Below are 22,419 nucleotides of genomic sequence, written 5' to 3'. Positions count from 1 at the left end.
AGAGCATGAGCTAGGAGAAGGTCAGAGGGAGAAGCAGACTCCCCATGGAGCTGGGAGCCTGATGTGGGACTCGATCCCGGGATTCCGGGATCATGACCTGAGCTGAAGGCAGTCGTCCAACCAACTGAGCCACCCAGGCGTCCCTAAAAGTTGATTCTTAAAAAACATTAATGAATCAACATAACCTCTGGCTAGACTGAACAAGAAGAGCAGAGCAGGATGGCACAAAATCAGAAATGAGAATATAAAAATGAAAACGACTACAAAGGATTCTGGTACCAAAACATAATTATCATTAACTTTATGGTAACTTAAAAATTTACATACATAGCCCCAGAAAAATATAACTTACCTAAACGGTCTCAAAAAGAAACAATACTTGAACACAGTAAGGACATTACTAGAATCAGATAATTTTAGCAGCATGTTTTAACAAATATTCACAGAATTAAGTACAACTTTAAAAAAAAAAAAAATCCAAGTATGATAGAACACTCACCAGAATTCATTTTATAATGCTATCATAAACCTGAAAACCTAGCAAGAAGAATATGAAAACAGAGAATCATAAACAGTACATGAATGTCCATGAAAAAGTCCTGAACAAAGTGAATTCAGCAATTCATAAAAAGGGTAAGAATAACCAAGCTGTGCTATCCAACGAATACAAAACTGGTTATAAGTAGAAAACCAATTAGTGCAATTAGTTATTAGATAACAGATTAAGGATAAGAAATTGTATGATTAACAGTTGCAGAAAAACTGTTTAACAAAATTCAACTTTCATTTAGAATTTAAAAAAGCAAAGCTCTTAGTTAATGTGAATAGAAGATAAAAGATGTCCATAAAAAGCCTATAATAAACATTATACTTAATAGTGAACCACAGAAAGGGTTCCTTTTAAATTAAGAACAAGATAAGGCTGCCTGCTATTTCTAATCAATATTATGCTAGAGGGCTAAGCCAATGAGTCAAGAAAAACTGCCATTTTTAGTTATTTGATTGTCTACAGAGAAAACATGAAAGAATCAAAGATGCTAAATCTCATTAATAATCAAATTAAAACCAAAAGGAAACACATTTTCTACATATTAGACTGGCAAAAATTAAGAAGCCTGACAATATCAAGTATCGGTGAAGACATATTAATACAACAATTTGGCAGTTTATTGTAAAGTTAAAAACATGCATGCCTTCGAATCCAGTAATTCAATGGTTAGGTCTAACACTTATAGAAAGTCATGCATATGTGTCTCCAGAGGACACACTTCTAAATATTTTATAACTGTAAGAGGAAACAAATAGAAATAACCCTAATGTCCATCACATCGGAAAAGAAATGGACAAATCAACTATGGTATATTGAATAGTGAAAATAATTACCAGTATATACAACAACTTAGATGAACCTCAGAAATACCACGGGGGGGGGGGGGGGGGGGGGGGGGAGAAGCAATCAACTTGTAGAAGAATAGAGAGAATTACTCCATTTACGTTATAAATGGGCATTCAAAACTAAACACTATGCTCTTTAGGAATATAAATAGATGGTAAACAAAGGCAAGTTAATGATAAAAATCCATGAGCCTGGTTACTCTGATAACAGAAAGAAGAGGATGGGGGTTAGGGAGAGGTACTCAGGAGACTTTAATAATGGATATATATTTTTAAAAGATTTTATTTATTTATTTATTTATTTAGCACTGGTGAGCAGGGGGAAGGGGCAGAGGGAGATGGAGAGAGAATCTCAAGCAGACTGTGCTGAGCGTGGAGCTTGATGTGGGGCATGACCCTGAGATCATGACCTGAGCTGAAATCAAGAGTAGGACCTTAACTGACTAAGCCACCCAGGCACCCTGCAATGTATTTTTAACTAGATGTGGACATAAGGGTGTTTTTATGTTAAAATATTTTTTACTCGTTTGTATCTATTCAACATTTAATAATATTTTTTTAAAAACATTAGATATAAAGAATTTTGTCCTAAAATAAAATTACATCTTAAGTTGCAGAAAGCAATGAACAATGAAAACTGTGGTTAAGACAAACATCTTGAACACAAGTAACCAAGCAGGAACACTGAGGACAACAAAGATATATTTATAAGTTTCTAGAAATATGTAACTAAAGATGAGTAAGAATGGTTTATTTAACTCACAGATAGACACTAAGAGTAGATAAAGTGATGTACAGAACTAGTATAGAATACAGACCAAAAGGAAGTTATGAATAAGTCTGTGACATTTAGTTTTTTCTTCAAGTCTCCTCACTTCCCAGATGTGCCATATCTTTTTAATTATTGAAGCAGAAAATTAAGCTCATTTTATCTGCTCTACCAAGGTCTTATGTTTCAATCACATCATGAATGCATAAGCCAGAAAATTAGAATTACTTACTCTCTTCTCTCCACCCCCTTTATAAATACAACTCAGTATGATATATTTATATTTTATTACTGGCTATAAGAAAGAGTATTTTATGATGATAAATACAACCAGAACCATCTAAAAACCTTATTAGGTTAGAACAATCTAACTTTATATTTAAAATCCTATTTATACAACACCTTAACAGTCTCTGAAAAAATAGGATATAATTCATCAGTTTGGCACCAAGTAAAAGAAATGATTGAGTAGTTTCTCATTTCAAGTCTTTTACTACAAACTTACTTCTTCTACCTGCCCATCCTCAGCTCCATCTTTCTCTTTGTCTTCCTCCTCATCATCATCATAGTCTTCTTCTTCATCTTCATCTTCTTCAGATGATGTATCCCCAGTGCCATCAACCTGTAACACCAACGGGGCTTGTGCTTGAGCAGGCTGGGCCTGTGGTTGCTGTTGGCCAGTTGCAGTTATCTGTGCTTGTGCCGGTGTAGGTGCAGCCACCGTTGTAGGTATAACTTGAGTCTTATTTCCTGTAAATAAGATTTGTTGTGGCTGAATGATGACACCCGTCTGTGGTGAAATCCCTCCAGGAAGAGGGGCCAGTACCTAAGGCAAAAGAAAACCATAGTAAAACTATTAAGAGGATCAAGTAGTTCAGTTTCATTTTGTGGCACATAGAACTAGGCGTAAATGCTAAAGAATCATCCAAAATGGCCTTATCTCATACAGTTAAAACCACCAAGCATAAAAGGAGTTTAATGAGTATAATGATCCCACTTCCACTTTACCATTCAAAATTCTGAAGGAAAAAAGATTTTCTGAAAATAAGTAATTATTGAGCACTGGCTATGTACCTGGCAAATTCCAAGCCAATAGTTACACATATGATTAATTTATTTGTTTGATGTATGGACAAGTTTAGTAACTTGCCAAGTTCATAGTCACCAAGACACAAAATTTTAACCCAAGCTTTCTGATTCTGCGCTAATTATTATGTTACACTGCCTCCCTGTGGAGAACACTGCACTGAAAATGTGGTCCTGGGCCCCAGTTTTGTCTAGGATCCCAGGTCGAGATATAGCAAAGGCATGTCATTTAACCTCCTTTGGATTTTGTCACTTCACTGTTAAATTAGGATCAATGGTTCTCAACCCTGGCTACAAATTACAACCACCTGGTAGCTTAAAAATACTGAACTTGGGCCCCACTCCTACTATCCTGATTTAATTGCTATGAAATGAAATCTAATCATTCAAAGCGCTCCAACTGATTCTAACTATACAACCACACCAGATCTGATGATTTCTAAAGTTCCTGTCTGCTTCTGCACCTAGAATTCTAAAGTAAACCATAACCCAAAAAGAACACATTAACAAATATTAACTGTATCTTTTACAATAAATATAATTACAGGTAATAACAAGTTAATAAATTAATTATTAGTGATAAATAAAAAACAGCGAATGGCAATTACTTGCCTTTAGGTTCAAGGAATGCAAAGTAAGACAGTACTTCCCTCAAGAAGTTTAGATTAATGGTGCAATAGACAAAGCAGTAATACAACTCAAAAGGTAGAAGGTATAACAGAAATAGGATATGGTGTTATGAGAACTCAAGAGACTGGACTAAATTCAGTTTGAGGGACAAGGTATGGGCAGGAAAGCCTTCTTAATAGGTAATACTTGAGTTCTTTTGTGCTTGGAAGATTAGCCAGGCTTTTCCATTTGGTTGCTTTATTTGATGCAGAGAGTAAAGGGAGTTGCTAGAAAGAAGGTCAAAGGGCTTTCTAAGTAAATAACATCAAGTCAAAATCTGGAAAGCTGCAAATCGACTAGATTAATGCTTCTCTGATCTTACCACTATCATCACACTATAATATGGACATTATGTTTTCATGTGTCTCTTTTTTTAAGTACCTAAGTTCTTTAAGAAAATAAACCATTTCTCTTTCCTCTTTGTCCTCACAGTACAAGAGTTTAACACCCAGCACAGAAGTAGATACAAAGATTTAACTTTGATCTAAACAGCAGCTGAAGCAGATAATTGGAAGCATGGCAAGAAATAAACCTGAAGAAATCAATAAAATCAGATCCATAAATAAACAAATATCCTATGAATCATGCTGAGTTTTAGACTTGGAAAAAGCCCAAGAGAAGTTTTCAAAAGGAGAACTATAAAATACAGACTAACAAGTCAGGAAGGAAGCTTAAGAGTCAGGGAAATCAATTAAAGGATAATACATACACAAGCACGTGCACAAACATTACATATAGTATATATACTACTGAGGGAATAAGAAAAGTATTTTAAGTGGGAAATTATGAAAGCCTGAACTAAGAAAATGATGAGAAACCAAGAAAAGAAAACTAGTTTCAAACATCAAGGAACTGCAAATATGTTAAAACTACAGTGTGGAAAAAAAGGAATATTAATAACTGGTAGGACTTCATGATACTTTGCACATTAAAAACGCATAAGCTTCATGAAACTGGATACATGTCTGCCTTGTTCACTCCTAAATCTCCAATCCCTTACAAAGACTCTGATACACAGCCACATAGTAAATGCTTGTTGAATGAATGCCAGATAACTTGGAGGCATAGGAGGCTGGATGGAGGGTGGTGCCACTGATAGAAAAGCATGTCCTCGGGAATGATGAAAGATAAGCAGGGGTAACAACAATTTAGTCTTAAGTATATCGAATCTAAGTTAAGCTATGAGGTATATAGGAGGAATTTACAATGATAGGACATACAGCGTTGGGAGAATAGTCTAAGAATTCGTATAGATAAAGCCATGGGAAAGGGGAAGAGAACCACCAGAATTCATACAGAAGAAAAAAGAGCCCCATCGTAATCATAACTTACTATTCTATTACCTGTTGTATAACAGGAGCTTGTACTCCACCAGGCTGCATTTGTGGTATAACTTGTTGTTGGAGAACCACTGACTGCTGAGGCTGAAAGATATACTGGGCACCATTGGCTGCTCTTACTACTTGAAGAAGCTGGCCTAAAGCAGAAGGTAAGTATTACAAGTTATCATTTTAGCAGCGACCATCTGAAAACAATTGAATTCATAATGAATGTCAAACCACCAAAATGCCCTAGAAATGACTGGGCAAGAAGTCTAACTACTAAGGGCAGTCATACACAGTAAACTATAATCCTCACCTTCTCCAGGTTCCCTCCATGTTCAAGTATGTTGCTTAAAATCTTTTTCCTTACTTACCATCCTTATAAAGCTCTTTTCCAATAAAGTTTTAACAGATTATGGAAGTTGATCAGAAGTTTAAATTATCTTTACTAACATGTTAATAGTCGTGTAAAAGCAGTAAGATCAGATGTTTCAAGGGCTGTTTCTTTTTAAAGCTCTAAAGACATGAAAGTATAATAGTTCATTAATATCTTGAGCCAAAGCATCAGGATACTTAGCTTCAAAATGCTTAAAAAAAGTAAATTTGCTGAACCAATTATCATTGCCACATAATACTGAGTATACGCCTGGCTTAAACACAGAGACATGAGTCCCTCTCTTTGTTCTTTGAGATGATACAGAATCATCAATTAATTAAAAGGCAACAATTAGGGGCGCCTGGGTGGCTCAGTGGGTTAAGCCGCTGCCTTCAGCTCAGGTCATGATCCCAGGTCCTGGGTTCGAGCCCCACATCGGGCTTTCTGCTCAGCAGGGAGCCTGCTTCCTCCTCTCTATCTGCCTCTCTGCCTACTTGTGATTTCTCTCTGTCAAATAAATAAATAAAATCTTTAAAAAAAAAAAGGCAACAATTATACATTCATAAAATACATAGCAGGATAAATCTCTAGTTAGTTCTTTACAAATTTAGAATCTTATTAACAAAATATCAAGAAATTCTGTAATTCAGATTACAGAGAAAATACTTAAAATCCATGTAAATAAATTCTTCCAACATTAACACACCAAAAATCACAAGTAAATTTTGTCAGTCTGTGCAGATACTATGTAAAACAGAATGCAGTAAAATACTATAGGATTTAGTTTGATATCACAAATTCATTCAAATGAGTCAAGTTTACTTATTTGGCAGGTTAAACGTGTTTAACAAAAGTCTATGCAAATAAACATTCCTATATAATCATACTTCAATAGGATTCTCATTCACAGATCAAAAGCTCAAGTGCAATTTTCATCTTCTCTACTGCATCCTCAGTAGTAATTATCATTTAATGTGCTATAGTACTCAATCTTTTTTAATAACCTAAGCCAAATGGTAAAAGAAATATTGATTTTGTCTTTTAATGAGGCCAAAAATGAAGACTAGATGTTACAATTTTCTGTATTATACATATAAATAATGATACCATTACTCCTCATTACCTGAATTTGTTAGTATCTGCTGAACAGGAGTCACACCCGCAGGGAGTGCCAAGGTAGCAGCTGTAGCAGCAGCACTCTGAAAGAAAAAAGGAAAAGAAAAATCAAAACCATATATGTGCATAACAGTATCTCAATTTATCTCTGGCACATTTTCATAGTGTTTGAAGTTTATCATTTAGTATACACTAAAATGAAAAGTTTTAACAAGACTAAATCCCATTTTATAAAATGATACAATGAAGACCACCTAGCTTAAAGGCCTTACTTAAATACTTCAAACAACAAAGTAGAGTAATATAATTGGGTATTTTTTCCCCCTGAAGAATGTGTTCTAAGGAAACCTCACACATACTAACAATGCTATTCAACATATAAAATATCCATTCCATTATTTCTTTTCCTACTCTATTTCTTATTCCCAATTCCTTGTTGTCAATTACAGCTGACCCTTAAACAATGCAGGGGCTAAGGGCACCAACTCCTCACACAAATGAAAATCCACATGTAACTGGTGACTTCCCAGAAGTTAAATAGCCTACTGTTGACCAGAAGCCTTACCAACAACATACATGGTCGATTAATACCTATTCTGCATGATATATATACATATTATATACTGTATTCTATAATAAAGTAAGCTAGAAGAAAATATATACCTTACTTATTGAAAATAACCATATTTATCAAAAAAATCTGCATATATATGGACCATACAGTTCAAACCAAATTGTTCAAGTTCATACTTGAAGCAAAATATTAAGTATCTTCATTTTAGAAATCTTAATATTTTTAATGTATACTATAATGAACAGGCCTGAAAGAAACCTTGTATCAGAAGGATGAGTTTATATAGCTAGCAATTCTATGATGCCCTAAGATGACAATACTGGTACTCTACCTAGGTGAAACATATTAATAATAGTTTAATTAACACTTAAAATACCTAAAAATCTTAAGAAAAGTCATCAACTTTAATTTCTACATTCTAAAATGAAGATTCATTCTTAAATCTGACATTTAAGTTAAAAAAAATATACATGGGTGTACTCTGAATCTCTTTAAATCCAGGATAAATTTTTCATTTATTGCTTCTGGAGACTTCTCCTCTCCCCTTTCCTCCAAAAGAGTTAAACCACATTTTCTTTTACTGTTTTTTTAAATTCTGTACTCAAAGTATTTCCATGCATCTCAATGTAACTACATATAGAGGTAATTTTTCTCCCTCATCCTTCAATCTTTTTACAGGTACCAAGTCTTCACATACCAATCTAACATATACATTTTTAGAAACATCTCTATCTGGCAAGCTCTGAGAAATAAATTTAACTGTGCTTTGAAGATACTAATGCCAGAGAATCTCAACAATACTTGGAAAATTATATGTAAGTAGGTTCATGACACTACTATCTAGTATAGACTCCATGTATGGTGTTCTAAGAAAATGTGCTTCTTGTTGCCATTTGATAGGCCTACCTAGTTTCTGCATCTAAAGCCTCCAATTCCCACTACACCCCAGAATCCAGCTATAGCCCCACCAGGTTTCTTCATGAAATCCTAGTTCTGCATTTCATTTATTTTATTTTATTTTATTTTTTTAAAGATTTTATTTATTTATTTGACAGAGAGAGATCACAAGCAGGCAGAGAGGCAGGCAGAGAGAGAGGAGGAAGCAGGCTCCCTGCTGAGCAGAGAGCCGGACGTGGGGCTCGATCCCAGGACCCTGAGATCATGACCTGAGCCGAAGGCAGCGGCTTAACCCACTGAGCCACCCAGGCGCCCCGTTGCATTTCATTTATTTTAAATAAATCTTGTCCATATAGGCAAATGTAAGGTAATCTAAGTCTAAGGACCACATTAACAACCACTTACTACTGAGAAATACTATTCAGAAATATTAATATTCAGATTTTATGAGATTAATAGAGCTCCCTCTACTGGCAAAGTGACAACTGTAGTTTCTACACAGCATACGTGACACAGTAACCATCTGCACACCTCTGCACATTCAAGACACTATCAATAAGTATTTGTTGGGTGACATACCATACACAAAACACCTTTTATCAATGCCTACTGGGGCACCTGGATGGCTCAGTGGGTTAAGCCTCTGCCTTCAGCTCAGGTCATGATCTCAGAATCCTGGGATAGAGCCCCGCATCGGGCTCTCTGCTCAGTGGGGAGCCTGCTTCCCTCTCTCTCTCTGCCTGCCTCTCTGCCTACTTGTGATCTCTGTCTGTCAAATAAATAAATAAATAAAATCTTTAAAAACAAACAAACAAACAAAAAATGCCTACTAAAAATTTCTTCTTGTATTTTATGAAATAGCCCTAAAATGAATAATGAATTAGAGCATTATTTCATTAAGAGAACCTGTAAAACTGGTTTGACATCAGGTCCTATTTGTTTTGTAGGTTCCCTGAAATAGCTGCCTACCTAATATATCACTATCCTACATTCTTATTAAATTACGTAACTTTTCAATGTTCATTTCCAAAGCATGCATAGCTTTAAAAAAAAATCAAAACTGGAATAAAATCTTGCCATCTGCAATGACAGGGATGGAGCTAAAGTGTATTACATTAAGTGAAATAAGTCAGAGAAAGACAAATACTCTGTGATCTCACTCATATGTGGAATTTAAAAAAGAAAACAGATGAACATATAGAAGAGGGAAAAGACAAAAAGGAGAGAGGGAAACAGGCCATAAGAAACTCTTAACAAAAGAGAACAAACTGAAGGCTGATAGAGGGAGGTGAGCAGGGAATGGGCTAAATGGGTGATGGGCATTAAGGAGGGCAACTGTTCTGAGGAGCACTGTGTATTGTATATAAGTGATGAATCATTGAATTGTACTTGAGAAACCACTATTGCACTTTTTGTTAACTAACTAGAATTTAAATTATTTTTTAAAAAAGGAAATCAATCAATCAAATGGTTATCTTTGAATCAGGAATAATTCAAACAAACAAAACCAAAAAAAAAAAACTTTTATTTGTAAAGAGCCTACAGTGATTATATTTCAGAACATATAAAATACATGGATAAATACTGAAACATCAACTAAAATACTAAAATACACATAAATGCTAACACCTTTTATTGACAGATGTTTCTGATGTATGATCTATTTAAATATATGCTCTTTAGAATCAAGACATAACAAACAACTAAGAGACGTGCCACTAATTTTGACTTAGTCTCTTTAAACGCTATTTTAATTCAAAATTTTCTTCCAAACACTTAAAATTCTTAGAAATCAGAGGGGCCAACTCCAAGTAATTCTAAAAAATTTTCTGTTTTAAAAAGGACAAAAGTCAGGGCGCCTGGGTGGCTCACTGGGTTAAGTGGCCAATTCTTGATTTCAGCTCAGGTCATGATCTCAGGGTCCTGGGATCAAATTCCGTGTCTGCCTCTGCACTCAGCAGGGAGCCTGCTCCCTTCTCCCTCTGCCCTGCCACTTGCTTTGCATGTGTGCACGCTCTCTCTTTCCTTCTTAGATGAATAACTAAATCTTAAAAAATAAAATAAAAGGACACAAGTTATTCCTTAGGAAACAGTCTCAATAGTACCAACTGCAATACAGATGCTACAGTGAGACTTTCATTTTAAAGAGCGGAGGTTAAAAAGAAATTTGGGGCCTGAGACTTGAAATAGAATTTTATGAATGATAAGAACTCTTGTGATGCCATGATAGGCTGGAATTTTGTGATTTTTATGAAGAACTGATTCCAGCAATTTGAACTAGAAGGACAAATAGATATCCTTGATTCTTTTGTGAATTTAAAAACTGCAACTTCTACTATCATGCAGAAATTTGTAATTCTGTCAAGCTATAAATTTGTAAGGCTGGTATATTTAAAAATATAGAGTCATCTGTCTGGTAGGTGAGCCCTGTTTCCTATCTGCTTATCAATCACAGATGAGCTCTGAGGTTAACTATTCATTACTCACCAAACAGAAGTGATTTTTTAAAATACTGTTTTTTCAGGGCACCTGGGTGGTGCATTTGGTTAAGCATCCAACTTGGTTTTGGCTCAGGTCATGATCTCAGGTTTGTGAGATCAATCGAGCCCTGCATCAGGCTCTGCATTCTCTGCATTCTTTCTCCTCCCAACCCGCCACCCCTCCACACATACGTACACCCAGGCAGGCTATCAAATCAATAAACTTTTGAAAAATACATATTTTTGCTTTTTTCATTTTAAAAAAAGAACTATCTGAAAAAAATCTCACTGCTAGCATTAGACTAAGATTTTTTTTAAAAAGTGCTTCTTGCCTTTAAGTAAAAAAATATGCCTGAATTTAAGAATGAAATGTCAGAGATGAGATTCCACTAACATTCTATTTATTGTAAAAAGAACAAAGAAAAGCCATTTATGAGACTGCACTGGAATAACTATTCTAATAAGACTTCATTTTAATGTCTTATTAAAAAGAAAACTTTAAGCATATAGGTAAAGACTCTCTAAGAATCTGAAGTAGTTTTTCTCATTTTATTTACATGATACTATATTCAATGGGAAATATCACATGCCCTAAATGAAATTTGGAAATTTAGTTATGTTCAGTGAATATCCCTTAGAAATACCAAAAGACTAATGCATAATAAACTCAACTGGTTAAAATGTATTTTAAAGTAGTAATATATACATTGTAATAAATCTTATTAAGCTATACTATGGTTAAATCAGAGCAAAAATTTTCAAAGGTTTCGTCTTAAAAACAGTTATCCTGAACTATCCAAAAAGTTCATTTTTTTTTTAAATATTTTTTTATTTTTTTGACAGACAGAGATCACAAGTAGGCAGAGTGGCAGGCAGAGAGACAGGAAGAAGCAGGCTCCCCGCTGAGCAGAGAACCGGATATGGGGCTCTATCCCAGGACCCTGGGACCATGACCTGAGCCAAAGGTAGAGGCTTTAACCCACTGAGCCACCCAGGCGCCCCCAAAAAGTTCATTTTTATTTTTAAAGTTTTAATTCTAGTAATTAATGGGTCTTCTGAAACAGAACTATAATTGGCACATTATGTTTGGTAGGTCCCCTAAACCCATTTTCCAAAAATAGCTTGGAATGAAATAGCTCTCACAAAGCATCATTCTTTTGGTATTTTCAACAGAAAACTGCATAATTTTATGAACGTCTATGTCTAAATACAAAACTAACCTTGAGATGTACTGCTAAATCCAGTAATTAGGAAACCAAATAAAACAGCTATTTTGTTCAAGTCTTGAATAAACTTCAAGTTGTTAATACACAACATACCTGGGCATAATCACAATTATGAGTCAGAATAAGTACAGCCAAACAAAGTCTTATGTTCTGAGTCTTACCATGTTTGATGCATTCATATGTTGTATCAGCTTAGAATCAGGAACTATAACTTGTGGTGCAGCAGCTATTAAAAAAAAGTACAAGTACAAACAAGGAACCATGACATGAGGCTGTTTCATAATCCAAAGAATACTATACAATGCTGAAAACTTATTTCCTGTTTCCCACATTCAAATGCATTCGCCCATTTGATACCTTAGAATGTTATAAATTTCTACAGCAAATAACAGCTGTGATATACCCATCTTATACTGAAAACATCAATTAAAAAGATTTGAGTAACAACACCTAAGAATACAAGGGAATTGGGGAACATGAAGTAGTGAGATACCTAATACCTATATGTATCCAGCTCTGTGCATTCTTAAACTGGAAATTTTCAAACACAACTTAATTGTCTTACTAACTCAATACTGTTTTATTGATATAAGGATACTACTGTTAGAATAAGTTAGTAGTCCATTAAGAATGAACTCAAAAGGGGCGCCTGGGTGGCTCAGTGGGTTAAGCCGCTGCCTTCAGCTCAGGTCATGATCTCAGGGTCCTGGGATCGAGTCCCGCATCGGGCTCTCTGCTCAGCAGGGAGCCTGCTTCCCTCTCTCTCTCTCTCTGCCTGCCTCTCTGCCTACTTGTGATCTCTCTCTGTCAAATAAACAAATAAAATCTTTAAAAAAAAAAAAAAAGAATGAACTCAAAAAAACTATTAACTAGTTGTTTTTAATCTATATAGCCCTCTTCTCCCATCTGGTAGTCGCCAGAATTTTAAGTTACATCCACCAACTTTTTTAAAAATATAAATCAGAAATAATGGCAATGTTTAAAAAAAAAGGAAAGAAAGAAAGTATGGCAATGTTACATAAGAACAAAAGGAACTAAGTGTTTGATTCCGCAAATTTCAGAGAATAAACAGATAATCCCATTATCCTAATATTCTCTGAGTGAAGAAAATCAAATTTTAATTTATGATGACCTAAAATCCTAGTGCCAGCCCTAAAGGCAATAGGAGGAACAGTCATCAAAACAGATCAAAAGGATAAGATTATTTGATCCAGGAATAGAATAAAACCAAACATTATTAAAAGTCTTATTTGGTATAAACAGTAAAACAATCCAAACAGACATTTCTACCATACATTACTTACTATATATCACTATCCATTTTAAGTCTTATATATTCTCAGATACTCTCAAATGAGGCAAATGGGTAACTAAACCATTATCTTAAAACAAAACCTTTCACTTACCTTCATTTTCCTCTCCAGTAACAAGATTTACAAAACTAAAATACGTTTGAGTTTCAGCTCAGGTCATGATCTCAGGGTTAAGTTTTGTAACTGAATACATTATGTGTCATGACCAAAAATACTTACTACATGTTATAGGCCAAACTTCCTAACCTTCTCAGGGCCCAAATTTTCCTTAGCATTGAAATTTTGGAAGAGCTACTTCACAAAGCCTTTTAAAAGGCTTCAATGAAACAAATCTATAAATTCACTCACACATTACAAAGCACTATGGACACACTCTATAAATACCTGATTTTTCTTACCTTCAAACCAAGTAATATAAATTAAGATATGTATATACACTCTTCACTTAAAAGAAATCTAATTTCGTCATTTTATATTTAAAGTTCTAGGGAATTGAAATCTCAGACTGCCACACTTACAAACTCCCCCAGTGTTTAAGATATATTTATAAAAACCAATTCAAATGTCTCTGAAGTAATAAATCAATTTCATAAAGAAAGTAGATAATGATTTTACCATATAAAATAACGAAATCCTCAGTAAATAAATCTTTGTAGGTCTGATGTATTTTAGGAAATCCACCATTATGTAGCCTTCTCAAAAGAAAATATTAATATACTTACATCATCTTAGGCTCTCAATTGGTTAACTACTTGTTTATTATGACAATACAGAATCCATGTTTTATAAAAAAAAATTTGTATGTAAATACACATACACAGAAAACGCCTCAATCAACAGAAAGAAAAAAAATCCACATTTCTCTTCTTTGAAAATGACAAATTTCATTTCCAAGTTGCAAGCATTAAAATACATCCAGTCTCACCTTGCTGTGATGCAGGAATAAGGACCTGTTGGGTCTGTGCTTGCTGAGGTACTGTCTGCTGTGGCTGAGTTTGCTGATGGTGGTGGTGGTGGTGATGTTGCTGCTGCTGGGGTTGATGTTGCTGCTGAACTTGCAATAAAAGCTGCTGCTCTTCTGAATGAAATCCATCTACTGCCCTAGACTGCATTAGTTTATTTTCCCACAACTAAGGCAAAGAAAAGTAAAGAACATTCTAAGTGAATGCTAGTAAATGTAACTCCAGCCACATGGACAAAATATATTTTACTAGTCTGTTTATAAAATTCTTCCGTTTTCAATCTTTATTTTTTCCTCTCACCCTAGGACAGCTATTTAAATGGAGAAAAAAATCAGACACAGTCAAAAATAAGAAAGAAAATAAAATATTTATGACTATTTCATACTTTTCTCTGACACAGATCCTCTCTAACAGACTTAGTGTTCAATCTGGAGAACCTCAACCCTTATAAGAAACTGCCCTAGAAAAAAATAAACCATTTTTTAAATATACAAAATGAAATTAATTTAGTTATTTTGGGGCACACCTCGGTGGCTCAGTCAGTTAAGCATTTGACTCTTGATTTAGGCGTTAAGCTCTGCACAGTCTGTTTGTCCCTCCTCCCAGCCCCTACTCGAGGACACATATATTCTCAAAAAAATAAATAAATATAATATTTTTTAAAAATAATTCATTTTGTACACATGCACCTAGCCCATACACACACTTCGTTTTCTCCCCTAGGATATGCTCTTGGAATACTGCCTAACACACCTGAGACTTCTAGGAGATCCTTCAAAAAGGTCTTTTTACCATACTCACAATGATTTTTACATCTTCCAACACTTCGAACTATTCTAGAAATTCTGTATTTGTAGCTACATGCTAATAACAATTCCAGCATATCTCTAATGGCTTGCTAAATAAAAAAGTAAACTAAAGGTCAATCTCCCAAAGCAACAATTCCCCTTAGCAAGCTCATGTTTAGACCTGCCTGAAGACTACAGAGATACTAACAGTATCTCCCTCCACTGGTTGTTGTGAGGACTCAGTAACATATTTATGTAAAACGTTTATCAGAATCTAGCATAAACTCAGTGACCAATAAATGCTAGTTTTCATTATTACAGTGGTGGTGCTATTAATTGTGTAATAGAGCATTACACTAGAAATCAGAAACATGGTCCTGGTTTGGCCACTATTCGGTTTTGTGGACAAATTACCTAACTTTCTTGGGCATTTTCCTCATCTAAAAAGAGGACAAGTTGATTTACTTCTAAAATCACTTCCAGCTAAGAAATCTAAGTCTCTGAAAAATCTCAAATTAAAAACAGCTAGAATTCTACCTAGGGTAACAAAGAATTACTTTCGGAGAGCTCAAGTTGTATCTGGTTCATCTCTGTAGAGTAGGCATTTAGCACAACACACAAGACAAACTGGACACTTATACACTGGATAAAATACATTTCAACTAATATATTATATAAAAAGGCTCTCAAACAGTTTGCACTCACACAAAACTTCTATATTTCTTTTGTCTGTTCTAAAACAAAACAAAAACCTAGACTCTGGTAAGCCAAAAATCAAGGTACCATTGATTAATATGCCTTAAGAAACTGTTGTTTAAACCATGACTTTTTAAATTTAAAACTTCAGTTCAATCACCTCTAATTGGTCTATCCACTACGATGTGATCCATTCACATCACTTCAAGGAATCTTCCACAGTAATGGCAAATATTAATGATTAGGGGCGCCTGGGTAGCTCAGTGGGTTAAAGCCTCTGCTTTCAGCTCAGGTCATGATCCCAGGGTCCTGGGATTAGGCCCCTAGTTGGGCTCTCTGCTCAGCGGGGAGCCTGCTTCCTCCTCTCTCTCTGCCTGCCTCTCCCCCAACTTGAACTTGAGATCTCTGTCTACCAAAAATAAATACAATCTTTAAAAAATATATATTAATGATTATATATTATGAGCTAAATACTAAGTACCACTACTCACCTAGCCTCCCAAGCCAACGGCCTGAATCAGAATCCACCTCAACACTCCTCATTACTGTCACTATCCCTTCCAAAGCATTGTTCCAATCTGTCCTTACTGGTATGGCCCTGGTTCAAGTCCTTTCCTCCCACCAGTACTACCATAAAGTGTAATGACTTAGCCCACTGAGCTCCCCATATCAAGTCATAAATTCTATAAATAATTACTGAGCTCTCCTATATACTAGGCACTATTAGAGGCACTGAAACAGTGAACAAACCTGACAAAATCCTTCCCCTCACAGAGCCCACAATCTAGTGAAAGCTTGTTCTTCCGATCTATCCTCTATAAATCAGTGGTCCTCAAAATACGGTCATCAGCATCACCTGAGAACTTGTTAGGCACACTAATTCTCAGGCCCCACGCCAGACCTACTGACTCAGCAACTCTGGGGATGGAGCCAAAACTGTTTTAATAACCTGTCCAGGTCACTTCAATGCATGCTATTAAGGTCTAAACCAATGCTTTTCAAACTGCATATTGTAACCCATTAGTGGGTTGTTAAAAGTCAATTTAATTTTTTTCTTTTTTGGTATAAGTAACTGAATTAAAAAGAAAATGTCAAACTGTGCCTCTATCAGGTCAGACTCTCTGGAACAGCAGTCCAAAAATCTGCATTTTAACTAGCACCCCAGAGAATCTTTCTCACTTTAAAGATTAAGCTCCTTAATACAGAATTACGTTACCTCTCTGCTATTATGACTTGCATTCTACTTTCCTAGCAGTGTCAATGTACTTGAAGTTCCCTGAATATAGCGTACCTATCTCATGTCTAAATCTTAGTAAACTATTCCCTCTGATTAGCAGTCTTCCCTCATGATTCCCTAAACAATGTTTACGTCAAAGTCACAGAGCCTCAAAAGAAATCACTCACTGCCTCCAAATCCTAGAAATATTTTTTTTAAGATTTTGTTTATTTATTTGACAGAGAGACATCACAAGTAGGCAGAGAGGCAGGCAGAGAGAGAAGGAAGCAGGCTTCCCACTGAGCAAAGAGCCCGACGCAGGGCTCGATCCCAGGACTCTGGGATCACGACCAGAGCCGAAGGCAGAGGCTTTAACCCACTGAGCCACCCATGCGCCCCTCTAGAAATATTTCTATCATACTTTTCACACCAAGTCTACCTTCTCTACTGAAGTATCAACTCCTTCAAGGCAGAGACTGTCTTATTCGGGAGGCAACAGAATGACTAAGAGCTTATCAGCCATTTAGTATTAATTTCAAAGAAGAGAAGGGCAAACAAATTGTTCTTTCTAGCTAATGTTTCTCTGTAAAGATGCTACTGACATCTTGGCCAAGACAATTTTTATTGTACAGGTAGTGCCACAGGAAGTATACCCCCCCCCCAAAAAAAAACCCATTCCGGGCTGTAGCCAACTAAATGCCAAAGGTGCCCACTAATCACTAAGACAAGCAAACATGGCCCCACACATTTCCAACTGCTGCAGGAGGGTAGGGAGCAGAGGAAAAAGGGTGTTGGAGTAGGCCACAGAGAATTCACATTTACCAAGTACCAAATACTGTCCCAGGTAACATGAAAAAAACAAATACAATACTGTACAAATGTTTAGCATTAAACTTTAATATCAAATTACAAAGTTCAAACTGACTAAATGTTTTGTTTTTATCCAATTTTTTATGATTTTAATTGTATTTATCAAAATACTCTACTATTCAAATATCACCTATTTAAAATAAATAATGCAATATTGTTTTCAGCAACAGTAATCATATTAATACTACTGACAACAATCAAGAATACTGAATTGTGGGGCGCCTGGGTGGCTCAGTGGGTTAAAGCCTCTGCTTTCGGCTCAGGTCATGATCCCAGGGTCCCGGGATCGAGCCCCACATCGGGCTCTCTGCTCAGCAGGGAGCCTGCTTCCCTCTCTCTCTGCCTGCCTCTCTGCCTACTTGTGATCTCTCTCTGTCAAATAAATAAATAAAATCTTTAAAAAAAAAAAAAAGAATACTGAATTGTTACATATTTATTTATTTTGCTTAGGAAACAGAAGAACTCTTTTTCTTTATCTTTATAACATTATTTTCTCTCCAACACAGTAGCTATTATTTCTGACAATCTTATTTCATCAATCTTCTGCCAGGTCTCTGAAATTAGACATGGAGAAAATTCATTTTCTATTCCCCAAATGGCTGTAATGTGCATATCTATAGAGCATATTAGCTAGATTAATATAGTATTAATCTGTATTCTTACTCTGCACTTTGCAAGTAACTTTACACATAGAGACTCATTTTTACAAAATCCTGTAACACAGACATTGTTACTATCTCCTTTTTACAGAAAAACAACAAAAAAAAACAAAAACAAAAAACAGAAGAACAGTAAGAACAGTAAGTTAGATAATTTATCCAAGACCACCAACCAACAGCAGGCAAAGTGGTATCTAATCCAGGCAGTCTGACTCCAGTGTTCCCAGTCACAGAACCTGGACCCTGAGAGTGAAGACTAAGTGTCCTTTCAATTCTACACCCTAGACCCCTTGCTGGCCACATCCTAATCCTCGCTCTAGTCCAAGTTTTAATCTCTACACTATATTGCTGCTATCACGGCAGGTCCAGTCACAACTCTGGTACCTTCCTTTTTCCTGGTAAGTATTACACGTGTCATCTGAAGACAAAAGGCCTTCGTTAAAGTCTGTACTATTTGCTAAATAATCTTAACAAAGCATATTCCTTCTGAATCTATCTTTTGACCTATAAATTTGTGATTAAATCTACGGTTTCCTGGCAATTTGCCAGGCTAGAAATTTGAAGGTTTCTACTTCCACAAAACATCTAGTTCCTGAATAAATACAAGAAAATTGCATTTCTGGGCTCCCTTGAAATGGGGTTGGGGTACAGAGTTCCCCCCAAGGATAAATGAAGTAGAGAATAATAAATTATTGTTCAAGTTATGGCCCAAGTATTTATATATAACTAGAGTATATTTAGAAGAGTGGTTCTCAATCAGAGGTGGTTTTGCCCCCCAGGGACATTTGGCAATGCAGAGAGACATTTTTAGTTGTCAGGAATGAGCATTTAGTGGGCAGAGGCCAGGTATGCTGTTAACATTCTACAATGAACAGAACAGCTCTCGGCAACAAAGAATTAACAAATGACAGTAATGCCAAGGTTGAGAAACCTGATCTAGAGACCAATAAACTGGTTTCAGATTTGTCTCCAACTGAGGAAAATCTTTCTCACTTTATTTCATTAAGGAGAGAGGCCATGTTTTATATGTACTTGCTATTTAGATATGGGTAGGTCTGACAGTGTAGAAATGAGGATGACTTTATCATTCACTTTAAACTGGATTTGTAGACTGTCATTCCCACCCATAATCACTCACTAATCCAAAACACAATTTACATTCAAATACAAATTAAAGACCATCAAGACTATGTTTTAGGTGTTTTTTCTATCTCCTATAGTTTATACATTAAAGTGGTCCAAAGTGTTTCAAGAGATAACCTCTGAGAAATGGATTGACTTTTTTTAATCACCTCTCTTCCAGCATTATCTAGTTAGACTTGAAATTACACTCACAGTCCTTACTCATCTTAATTTGTCATCTAATTCACCACTGTATCCTTCAGCAGTGGTGAAGTTTTTGATTAAGAGTCTGTGACACAGCCAAAAAATGGGGAGGAAGGGGTTAGAACTAATGACAAAGTCCTTTGTGAATCATAAAACACAAAAGCAATGTTAGTTTTTATTAGCAAGATGTCTAAACCTGTAGAATATAATACAATATCTAGCAGCCACACATGGTGATTTATTTATTTTTACTTTTTAATACATGGTGATTTAAATTGCAATTATAATTAAAAATTTAGTTTTTCAGTTCCATTAATTACATTTCAAGTGTTTAATAACCACATGTCGCTAGTGGCTACCATACTGGAGAGTACAGATATAGACCATTTATCACCACAGATAGGGCATATTCTGGAAATTCTGAGATCTTGAAGAAATTTAGTAAAGAGAATTAAAATAACATAAATTCCATTTAGTGTAACAGTGTATTTTCAAACACAGTTACAACCCACAATAGAAGAGTATGCCCCTTCTGAAAAACAGCAAAAATACTAAAATACTTTGTTCCGTTAGGTTCTGGAACCATGTTTGTTATTAACTAACTTAATTAAATATTTACTGAATACCAACCACATATGTGAGGCTAGGGATTCAAAGTCGAATAATTCACAATTTTTGTCATTAAAAACTAGCCATCAAACAATGTATAAAACATACATAATATTCATATATACATTATATATTTATTACACTAATATATTTGAAAAATCAAGTGTAATAAAAATAGAGTGAGATCTATTTAATCTCAAAGACAGCTCATTCTCTTTGGAGAATGCTTTGATGCTAGTGGGACCAGTAGGAAAAATCAACTCCCCACACTTTGTGAAAAGCAAGAGTAGATAACCAACAACCTGGATTGACTACCAGTTTGATTTAGAGTGAATTAAAGACTTTGGGGCTGATTTTCTACATTTAAAAATGCTATATCAGGGCACCTGGGTGGCTCAGGGGGTTAAAGCCTCTGCCTTCAGCTTAGGTCATGGTCTCAGGGTCCTGGGATCAAGCCCCGCATCGGGCTCTCCGCTCAGCAGGGAGCCTGCTTCCCCCTCTTTCTCTGCCTTTCTGTCTATTTGTGATCTCTGTCAAATAAATAAATAAAAATCTTTAAAAATGTTGTATCTTGGGGTGCCTGGGTGGCTCCGTGGGTTAAGCCTCTGCCTTTGGCTCAGGTCATGATCTCAGGGTCCTGGGATGGAGCCCCACATCAGGCTCTCTGCTCAGCGGGGAGCCTGTTTCCTCCTCTCTCTCTGCCTAGCTCTGCCTACTTGTGATCTCTGTCAAATAAATTTTTAAAAAATCTTAAAAAAAAAAATATTGTATCTTCTACATAAGGTCAAAGTACCTCAAGGAAAACCATTATATGAGCGTAAGATAAACTGCAAAGTAGCTCCACATAACACAAAGGAATCTTACTCTCTTATTCATATCCTGAGACACTTTATGCTACTTAAGCAGTTTATATTGCGATTCTTCCATCTTATGCCTCAAGAGTTGGCATTCTTTTGCTTGTATATTAGGATGCCTACTCTTCACTTTCAATCACACCATCACATTTCATGAACTATCACATTTGTCTCAAGGTAAATAAAAATTTCCTCACCTCACTTAAATCTATGTTTCCTTCCTTGCACAGGCAGATTCTTGTTAAAAACTCCACAGAAGCTACCCCCAAATGCCTAAACACTCTAAGATTTCATGACCGTAATAAAGCTGAGATTTACTTTATTTAAGGTAAGTTCCTAAGCTGCAGCCTCCACACTGCCGCTGAATAGATAAATAATAAAGTTCTCAACATTGACTGCGATTACAGATTTGTACATAGTCCTCAAGGATATCAATACCCAATTTTTAAGCCAGCAGTTCTAAAACTTTTTAGTCTCAAGATCCTTCACTGCTATCAAAAATTACTAAAGACCTCAAAGAGCTTTTAAGAAATTGTAACTAAGTTGGGTATTTTGTTTACAAATTCATTTAAAAATAGCAACGTATCCATTGAGATAACACAAAAAAAACATAAATAACACATTTTTAACAAAAATAACCAAATCAAATTTACTGACAAATAGTTTAAAGGAAAAATAGCTGGGTTCTCCTATTTGCTTCTACAACCATCTTATTGTTTTGGTTGAATATATGAAGAAAATCTGTCTTCCCACACAGTTGGGAAAAGAAAAAGTATTCAAAGTTATGGTTTCTTAAAAGTTAGCTACAATATAAAATCTGAAACCACGCACCAATGAACTTTTCGTACTCTTAGATTAAAATCCATTAATTTATCTTTCACTTTGAACTAGGGATTTTGCAACATCATGCATTGGTCATTTGGAAAATATAAGTTCAGTGAATTATGCGATATTTCAAATATTAACACATTTCATTAAAGGTATCAAATATTCTGATTTCTTAACATTAACACTGATCTCATCTTGATTCTTCAAGATTTTTTTTGTTTTTTTTTTTTAAGATTTTATTTATTTGACAGAGAGAAATCACAAGTAGGCAGAGAGGCAGGCAGAGAGAGAGGGAGAAGCAGGCTTCCTGCTGAGCAGAGAGCCCGATGCGATGCGAGGCTTGATCCTAGGACCCTGAGACCATGACCTGAGCCAAAGGCAGAGGCTT

The 22,419-nt window shown here is 35.5% G+C and overlaps 1 protein-coding gene and 1 non-coding gene across 3 annotated transcripts in view; both read right to left on the bottom strand.

Annotated features, from left to right (window-relative positions):
- Positions 1 to 22,419, bottom strand: part of GTF2A1 (general transcription factor IIA subunit 1) — a 42,065-nt gene that overhangs the window by 14,049 nt on the left and 5,597 nt on the right. For both annotated transcript variants that reach the window (XM_047738606.1, XM_047738607.1), the window contains exons 3-7: positions 14,149 to 14,353; positions 12,072 to 12,136; positions 6,741 to 6,816; positions 5,263 to 5,396; positions 2,670 to 2,990 (exon numbers count right to left, since the gene is read on the bottom strand). In XM_047738606.1, the coding sequence (XP_047594562.1) occupies positions 2,670 to 2,990; positions 5,263 to 5,396; positions 6,741 to 6,816; positions 12,072 to 12,136; positions 14,149 to 14,353 (801 nt within the window). The remainder of the gene's footprint in view (positions 1 to 2,669; positions 2,991 to 5,262; positions 5,397 to 6,740; positions 6,817 to 12,071; positions 12,137 to 14,148; positions 14,354 to 22,419) is intronic.
- Positions 12,947 to 13,090, bottom strand: LOC125105919 (small nucleolar RNA SNORA79). The gene has a single exon (XR_007129158.1). It is a non-coding gene; the product is annotated as a small nucleolar RNA SNORA79 (small nucleolar RNA).

The sequence above is a fragment of the Lutra lutra genome, chromosome 7 (assembly GCF_902655055.1).
Source record: "Lutra lutra chromosome 7, mLutLut1.2, whole genome shotgun sequence".
NCBI lineage: Eukaryota > Metazoa > Chordata > Mammalia > Carnivora > Mustelidae > Lutra > Lutra lutra.
The sequence above is the reverse complement of the archived record's forward strand: the minus strand, read 5'-3'. Positions and strand labels throughout refer to the sequence as shown.